Source organism: Macrobrachium nipponense, chromosome 35, assembly GCF_015104395.2.
Source record: "Macrobrachium nipponense isolate FS-2020 chromosome 35, ASM1510439v2, whole genome shotgun sequence".
NCBI classification, from domain to species: domain Eukaryota; kingdom Metazoa; phylum Arthropoda; class Malacostraca; order Decapoda; family Palaemonidae; genus Macrobrachium; species Macrobrachium nipponense.
Genome location: NC_061096.1, coordinates 17123659 through 17133549, shown reverse-complemented (window position 1 = coordinate 17133549; position 9891 = coordinate 17123659). Strand labels below are relative to the sequence as shown.

Sequence of the window (9891 nt, the reverse complement as noted above, 5' to 3'; positions counted from 1 at the left end):
ATATGAATAGACCTGAATAGATGTGCCCGGGAGGGGAATGCCCGCTGAGAGCTCTGATAAGAGAGAGCAGAGATACCTTGCTGGAAGAATGGGAACCAGGGAGAAGGGGGAGGGGGAAGGGGGAGGGGGTTCTCTCACTCTCTCTCTCTCTCAATGGAAAGGGAAAATAAACTGATAAATGAAGAGAGAGAGAAGAGAGAGAGAGAGAGAGAGAGAGAGAGAGAGAGAGAGAGAGAGATTACAAGCAATCTCAGTTATATAACTAGAAATTGAAGATTTACTGTATATACAAGTAGATTAAGAAGGATACTCAGTCTTTACACACTAAAATGACATCTAGGAATATTATGGATTTCCTAACTGAATATAACGTAAATCAATCAATAATTCAAGCAAATGAAGTACTTACGTGTTTTAGTGTTACATTAGGCCAAAGATAAAGAAATTTCAAAACATTACTGTCAAGGTAATCTGTCCAAATTACCTTCGACTTTGTCACACCAAGATCCAGCTACCTCGTCGGAAGGATACTCTATGGATAATACATCATTCAAACCAATAATTATTTTTTGCAATGTTCTTAAACATTACCAAACACGACACGAAAACAGCAGTAGGTAATTAGACAATAACAGCTTTACTCAAACAGTAAATTATTAAAACGACTTCATGTCCGCGCAGTTCCAAAAGAAAAACTCAGCTCTATGGGTAAAATTCCTCTCATTTGCCCAGACCAATATCCCATAAATGGGAGTTTTACAACAAAGAAAAACCATTTAGCCCCGCGTTGAGAGAATTACTGTGGCGTCAATGAGTTTAGGTATGTTGTCAAAGAGTTATTTTGGGAGGAAGGGTATGGCGAGAGAGAGAGAGAGAGAGAGAGAGAGAGAGAGAGAGAACAATTAGGCAGTTTCAGATGATCAACAAATCATGACTTGGGAACAACTTCCTGTATGTTTAGGTAGTTCAAAAAAATAAAAAGTAACATTATGTATCCTTGAGCATGTGTCAGTTCGTTTCCTGTCGCGTGAACACTTATACACGCATATATATATATATATATATATATATATATATATATATATATATATATATATATATATATATATATATATATATATATACGCGAGTATGTGTGCATGCAGATAGTAGTTACATGGGACTATAATTATATTTTAATTTCTCACACCGTAGTAATATGCTGTGATATCCATAATATTACACGCACACTAACGTAACAAATCTTTAGTGCCAGCTGACTGAGAAGGAGATATTGTTTGAATTTAACAGAAACAAAGATGGTTTTAGCGGAAGAAAAAAAAAAGTGTCATTTCCAGTATATGAGCAGACCGGGATAGCGTTGTTGTCTTGAATTAAGAGGTTTATTAGGATGAAACTCCTGCTTCAGTGCTTATGCAAAATTGCATGTGGGTGAGCGTTATCTCCTCTTGCAATACACATTTCAAATTTCTTTTTACTTTAATTGAGTTTCAGACGGTAAAAATCGAAGTCTTCTCATTATCCTAACGGTGTAAATTAATTTTCATAATACGAGTAATGATTATGGCCTCAAAGTTCTGTCGATTGGAGGATTATAATTTGGATCATTCAGAAAAATGAAAAGTACTTTATTTTCACGAGGTAATAGACATTGATGAAATAAATTTTAAGTAACCCATTTTGGTAACAAAATCGGTATGTAATTTCAAACATCCTCTATGAATCTTCAGACAATATACTTCAAAACTCAGAAAGTTCCGGAAAACTAGCAATTATCAAATACCTAACAGTTTTAGACATTATTCTCTGATAGCCTTATACCGCTGATTGGAGACTTCGCATTAATCCTCCAAGGAATCCACTTTTAGTAAGCTACAAAAATCGCCAGAAATACATAATGCAGGCATGTACCTATGACTGGAACATCTACTGTCATAGCACTTTGCGGAATACACAACAAGTGAGTCTATCCTTTTCCTCTAAGTATCTTAAAGTCAATGCGTCAGAAATGCAGTGAGAACCGAAGACCCTCTCAATCTTCGCCAAGGAAACTCTCCTGACACTTGCAACTTGAAGAGGACTAGTCACGCCCCGACGTCATTTTTGCAAGTCACTGGGTGCAAATATCTGTTTGCTAGAGACAAAATTTTGAGGAAGTAACATGCCAGATGACCACGCGGGCTCAGCTTCCTAAATAAAAACTATACCATAATTATGGTGGAAATATGGGTCTCAGCTCCTTTGAAAAGATCTCATACCATAATTATGGTGGAAATATGGGTCTCAGCTCCTTTGAAAAGATCTCATACCATAATTATGGTGGAAACATGGGTGTCAGCTCTTTTGAAAAGAACTCATACCCCAATTATGGTGGATATACATTTCCACCATAATTGTGGTGTGAGTCCTTTTAAAAGGCACGTACCTCTTCTATAAATTTTCCTCAGAAAAAATACGATTCCTACTAGCTTTATATTTCGTTGTGGCATCTTCACTTTTCAGTTTATATTTTTTGAGAGAGAAGGCGAGGGAGAGGGTTAGCAATCGTGCTTAGCTCAGATGGTCTCATTTCTGCTGTATTTGCAGCAAGACAAATATACCCTGGTACTTCCCAGCATTTCTGGGAGATAAAGGAAATATACGCTGAATCTAATAAAAATTATATATAATGCATGAACTAAAAAGTCCTTGTTTGCAATGGGTAGATATTGAGAGAGAGAGAGAGAGAGAGAGAGAGAGAGAGAGAGAGAGAGAGAGAGAGAGAGCTGAAAAGACAAGATAAAATATATGAATCACTGGGAGTAAAAGCACCTTATATGTTTTCGGTAAAAATAAACAAACGCTGAACTAAGGATGAGCCTTACAACCCATAATTGCAGCCAATAAAGAAGAACATTCAACGACCTTCAGTCAGGCCTCTAATCCCTCAAGAACTTACCAGTAATGATAACTCTCCCGGCCGACGAATCCCGAATCTCCCCTGTCAGTGTGTGGTTCGTCCGACAACGGTAACTAGGGTAACCATCGCTCGGATCCGCTCGGTAAATGTGCAAGGAACCATCGTGCAGAATCATGTACTTTCCACCTGTCAGAATCAGATGTGGGGAAGAAAGTGTCATTTCTCGTACTACTTCCTCAATATAAGATTACCTTCGAAATTAGGGAGCAAAAGAAATTGACTAATTCTTGATAAATCCGGACAAATAACTTTTATAAATTGAGTGAAAAATTTATTAAATCTGACATATAATTGATATGGAATTGAGACAAATGAAATCTATAGTCTTATGTTATTGAATAGACAAGGAGTTACTTAAGTCTTTTAGTAAAAAAAAGTTACTCTAAACCAGTGAGAGGAAAACATTAAATAAAAAAATTAGAATTACTTTTTCTTTAAAAGATATCAACATCAAACAGAAATTCAAAACTATAAACAGAAATCTGGCTCCCAGTTTTACCACATAGGACCCGATGGATGAAACTATTGATATAGACTTTGTACCCTTCAGATTTCAACGCACAAACACATATACAGACACACAAACACTTATATATATGTGTGAAACTCATTTATGAAGAATTTGCTATCATTTCCTAGTCTGTTATAGACCACCTTATCCCCAAGAATAAACCAGCATGATTAACTGAAGAAACACCTAACGAATGATTCATTCAGAAAATATCCCTCATGATTCATCTAGTGATGGGATGACTAAGAAGAGAAAGATGGCGTGAGAGAACTTGGATGAAGGGAATCATCTCAGTGCAACTAAGAGATCATGCAACGTTCAAAACAGACTGACATCTCTATCTTAGGAGGAATGAATTCGCGAGACAAAGGTCAAAGATTTCCTTCATATTTTGTTTATCTATTTGAAGATGGTATATAAGGTGAGGAAGTCATTAATAATAATAATTATTATTATCACTGTTATCATCTATTCAATGAATAAAGAAGAAATAGCATCGATGCATTCCAACCTTAGCATAAAATTGTTTGTTTAAATCAGTTCATATAATGCCCAATCTTTACCATTTTATTATAGCGCAATATTTTTCATTTTTTATATACATAAATAGTAACAGGAATCAGCAATTCTAGTAGCTAGCTATTCCCGTGATTTTTCCTATAGGAATTCATTTTTCAGCAGTGGATTTCACAATCCTGATGCATCAAGTCGCGCAGTTGTTGCTTTGATATTTAATTTCATAGTTATACGCAAAACAGCTTAATGTATTAGCAATGCGAATAATCACGCCTCCGAACCTTGGGACATATTACTGAAATTTAAGTTATCCATTTTACTGCTCTAAGTACCACTACACTGCATTTTCATACATTATAAATTTCAGCTAGTACTAAAAAAATAACGGTTTGCCTCAAATTCGGTAGACTATCTCAATCACTGCTCCTGAATATTTTCTTATAAAAATACCGTTTTGCTATCAAAATAACCAATCGACCATTTCAGAATAATGAAGAGAGTGACATGTAAACACCACTAAGAATGATTTAATTACCGATATGAGATACACCATTCAGCTGAGGTATCAAAGTCTATCAACAATATCAATAAAAAAAAACCAATAAATGGGATATATTACTCACCGCTTTCCAGTCCAGGTTGTATCACATACGCGTCGTCTTGTACCCATGCCACGACCTTCACGTACTCTCGTACATATGGCGGTATCCGACAACTGCAACGAAAAAAAAGCCGATTACGATTAGCTTCTCTCAGGCTTAATTCTTTTCCGAGAAAGAATTTTGATGACAGATGTAGACTACAGTTGGTTCGTAGAAATTCGCTCTCAGGTGGTATCTTGGCTCCCAATATTCGAAAAGGAACAAGGTTTTACTGATTCTGATGCCTGCTATGAATAAAAAAAATATGTGTTAATATACCATTCATTCCAGGATTATAAGACAGCCGTAATAAACTGCTTTCAGATTTTAACTAATGACGAAGGATAACAGCCAGACTATAACTAGTTACAGTTTCAGTCATTTTGATAACTATTATACTAAATCTTAACAGTAATAAATGGATAGCATAGTTCATATTGTTAGCAAACTTACAGCTTTAGTTTTGAATCTAATTTTGAATCTTATGTGCACTCACACCACAACGCTAAGGTGCGTGGAAAGTTCAAAGAGATCTTTGGTTTTGAACAGGACCGTGGCATTTAATAATACCTGAAATCTAAAACCCTTCTTTATTGCATGGGATTGACATAGATGAATTTATTACATAACATGTAGTAAACAAAGCTAGTTTACGTCACGTAAGGATACACTACAGACACACGTTATTTGCACTGATATTCCATGAGTAGTTACGTGATGGGGTCTCACTTAAACTACGCTGAGAGCAACAACAGTAATATTAGTAACTACGGTCACAGGCTGAGGAGATTATTACTTGTGTTGGATAATTGGGCTCAGCTTAAAAATTTATCTATGGAAGGAACAGAAAATTGTTTTCTGTCTGATTCCTTTAACACTGAAACGCTGTAATAATTCTATGCCGCCCCTGCATCTTAGGAAGTCAGTCATAGAGAATTCATACGCAAAATGCTTTCCTTGCTCACTCAAGCCACAGGGCTACAGAAGGACATAATTTTATTGCTAGATCTCCGAAGTACTTCAGATCAGGGTTTCATCTCCCTTCAGTTATAATTTAATGCTATTATCCAGTCATTCAGAATTCAGTCTTCATAAATCATCATCTACTGTATTTTCATAAAACACAGTCGGCAATATTTGAGCTAACGACAGAAAGTGGATCTTTAAATGACATGTGCCTCTTACGCAGCAGTCCCATAAAGTCTTTCTATCATTCCAGCAAATGATGATCATGATACTGATGGTGAAGAGGTAGAGAAAGGGCGCCCTTGATATCTAAAAAGGCTCCTCATTCATCTCGCCTATTTCTCCATCGGCGATAGTTCTGTCAACAACTGAGAGATGGAACATCAATCAGCATCGCGAGACTGACTGGTGGAAATGAGCTGAATAATAGAGGGTTTAGCTCCACGGGATGACGTTTCACTTTTGAGATTTAATAAAGGATTGATCGTTCTTCCGCCTGATCGGAGGCACAAACTGAAGTGGTATTAAGCTAAATAGATAGATATTAATGTGTCGGCCTCTCAGAACGTATCTGGGAAGGTAGAAACGATGCTAAATGTGAGGGTGAACGTTCGCTGGCTTACTACTCATCGATACAGAAGACAATTAGTAAAACAAATACATAAAATGCTCATACAACACAATATTATGTAGATTCAGATTTTAAATGGCAGGGAAAGAATACTGTTGAGGTTACATCTATATACAAAGCAGTGTGTGTATGTGTGTGTGTGTGTGCATATAATTAGTAACATTAGCTAAAAGAGAAGATTTGAATAGGAGGCTTCTATTATCCAATAGCCATTGTCTTTAATCATCAAACCTAATTTTTCTATTAAGCTCAGCGATAACAGATTTTGCACATCGAAGATTTGTTTTAAATATCTTGTAGAAAGTAGTCAAGAAAAGCAAGAAAAGCCATTTATGACGCATAACTTCTATACCCAGAGGGTAAAACGCAAGTACTTCTTATGCAAGGATACAAATAGAAGGAAATAACTCCGAACCTCAGTTTACCAAATACGTTTCCGAGAGGAGGAAGCCCGACCAACATTAATATGGAATAAATTGAAGCCCATCAGTATCAATTACAGATCGAGTTGAATGACAGCTAATTTTCAATACATGGGAAGACACCTAAAGGAACCCATCTCTTCCTCAAAGGTAGGAAGCCACGCTGGCTCTCTCTCTCTCTCTCTCTCTATCTGCTTATCTATCTAATTCTGCCTACATCTAATATACACCGTTGCGGCAATACCCGGTCTCTCTTCATTTCTCTCGTCCAACATAAACAGGTCTCTCTAGCAAGGAACTTCATTCTCTCTCTCTCTCTCTCTCTCTCTCTCTCTCTCTCTCTCATCCCTTATCCACCTCGAGTCCCCTACGCCCTGTCTCGTACATTTCAGGCCAATTATCGCAGGATGACGTCTGCGGCGTCATTCCCGTCCGGTGAATAAATTGGGGTTGGAGCAGAGAATGAAGTATTGGCTCCTCGAAGTACGCCGCCAGAGATGAGGAACTGAACGCTGGCAAACAATTCGCCCAAGTTGCGCGTCAGCCTCTCCTATATTTGGAGGCTCAAATTTGTCCTTCCTTTTCTAAGTTTTATTTTTTGGGGGAAGGGTTTATATGGGAGTATATATATATATATGTGGTGTGTATATATATATATATATATATATATATATATATATATAATATATATATATATGATTGATCTTAATCACGAAAAAGGTTAAAAAGAGTTACAGCAACGAAGGAAAAGTGAAAAATGAGTTTAGTTGCTGTGACCATGTCTTGGTAATCTGACGAAAGTACTTAGTATCTCAATTGTTTCAATTTTCATTCGTGGCTGTGACTTTGTATGTATGTATGTGTATATATAATATATATTATATATATATATATTAATATATTATATTATATACATACATACATACTACATACATACATTACATACTATATATATATATATATATATATATATACACACACACATACATACACTATTTATGTATCAGTTCAGTGTCGTTCCATCCTTTTCCTGCTAAATGCGTCAGTCAACTTTTAGTCTTTCATTTTTCAGAACCCTATTGATGATTTACGTATTCGTCACATCTGAAGAGTATAAATACTTTACGGACATCGAACAAAACAAATTTAACTTTTTAAAACAAGTGATATACATATAGATCATTGTTAAATGGAACTGTTTTGAAATAAATACCCCGTTCATAATGCATTACCCGTAATACAGAACATTTATTTATATATTTCCTGAAGGTTGAAGCTTAATGTAGGATATAATTCAATCACGCTGGACAAAATAGTTATTCTATTGCCAGTCTACTAATGGTATTAGAATCTAATATAGACACATATGCATGTTATACACACACACACACACACACACACACATATATATATATATATATATATATATTATATATATATATATATATTATATATATATATATATATATATATATATATATATTATGTTTGCATATATCTATGTGTATATATCTATCTAACGAACATAACAAGTCTTCCATATTATCTCCCACAGTGTATTCTCAGTTTATTGTTCATTGAGGAAATAAATATTTTAATGATAGATTGTTACTTGAAACTGCAATCCTGATAAAGAACGCAGGATACCTGACATTATGAAATAGGCATTTGATTAGTGAAATTTGGTTTTAATGAAGAAAGATTGAGACTTTACACCGAAAACGTAATAGTTCTTAATACCGATGTCTTTATAACTATTATATTACAATCATAAAAATGAGTCAGGGAACCTGCTATCTGACAGTGAAAACTTGACACGTGGAACAGAGAGCTTGGTACTTGAGGCTGGGAGCCTAATTAATTATTCATGTCCGTAAAACCGTAAAAACGGTCTCTGTTAAATGACTGAAGAATAAATGGTTGCTGTCGGAACACGGTAACAGCCCATTACTTAATAAGGTAACTATAATTATATAATATTAAGTTCACCTGACAGAAATTCAGTTGCAGGTCGCGCACGATGTAATTACCGGCAGCGTAGAAATATTATGAATACGTACATCATTTTCACAAGGGAGAGTTACCCGCTCTTAATTAACGCAATGACATTTCAGTCGCATTAAACTCAACATTTCACTCTCACTTTTCGGCGTACCTCTACCGTATGCCGGCCTGCACCTCCTCTCTCTCTCTCTCTCTCTCTCTCTCTCTCTCTCTCTCTCTCTCTCTCTCTCTCTCTCTCCAAGAGATAGTTAAGATACTTCGCTAACTTCCCTAACTCATCATCAACTTCACTACAAGGATCGGGTGGTGGTTCTTCCGTTCTTATCCAACACATTAGATTTTTTACCAAATTTCCTACCGCTCTTCACTAGTCGTTTCGTTCATCATATCATATATATATATATATATATATATATATATATAGATATAGTATATATATATATATATATATATATATATATATATATATATATATATATATATAAAAAATATAGGTGATGCCACGGAGGAAAATGAAAACACGAGAATTGCCAAGATCTTTCCTCTATACGGCCATTTACTTGAGGCACAACTGATCATAGTTGTGCCCATAGTTGGCATCACCTTTATTTATACATAGCATCACGTTTCATATATCTCGTGATCAAGTTATCCATATATCCATATATATACATATGATATATATATTATAATATTTATACACATATGTATGTGTATACATAAATAAATATATATTACAGCTTGATATCCAAACTTTATTGCTTTTACAATAAAGTACAGTATGTTTTCTGTTATTTTATCCTGACCATGATCTTTAGGTCAACTATAATCCCAACACACCTATCAAGAATTACTATATAATAGACAAGATATCGAGGAACTCACCATTTATATCTCTCTTATAAAAACCTTAGCGTTAAAAGTAGTAGTGATACCAGTAGCAGTGCTGTCTCGATGAGAACTCTGTGCATACATATATGATACTACCAATGTAAAACAAGAGCTCTACGAACTGATGATCATATTCGAATTTTTATTTTTTGAGATCCTAAATATTAAACGAAAATATTCTGCACAGTCACCAGTTCACTCCCATCTGAATATCGATGAAGAAGAGGTAGACTGAACGCCGGGTCAACGCACCTGTCTTAGAAAACACCGAATATCGGTGACCTTCCCAATGTCGTGGGTCAAAATGAGGTCCGAAATCCCGAGTCAGCAAGGAAAATAAGACCGGGGAA

At 35.5% G+C, this 9891-nt stretch overlaps 1 protein-coding gene across 2 annotated transcripts in view; it reads right to left on the bottom strand.

The window, feature by feature from the left end:
• The window catches only part of LOC135208445 (cell adhesion molecule Dscam1-like), a 168568-nt gene that overhangs the window by 79202 nt on the left and 79475 nt on the right, over positions 1–9891 (bottom strand). For both annotated transcript variants that reach the window (XM_064240630.1, XM_064240631.1), the window contains exons 5-6: positions 4610–4701; positions 2939–3085 (exon numbers count right to left, since the gene is read on the bottom strand). In XM_064240630.1, the coding sequence (XP_064096700.1) occupies positions 2939–3085; positions 4610–4701 (239 nt within the window). The remainder of the gene's footprint in view (positions 1–2938; positions 3086–4609; positions 4702–9891) is intronic.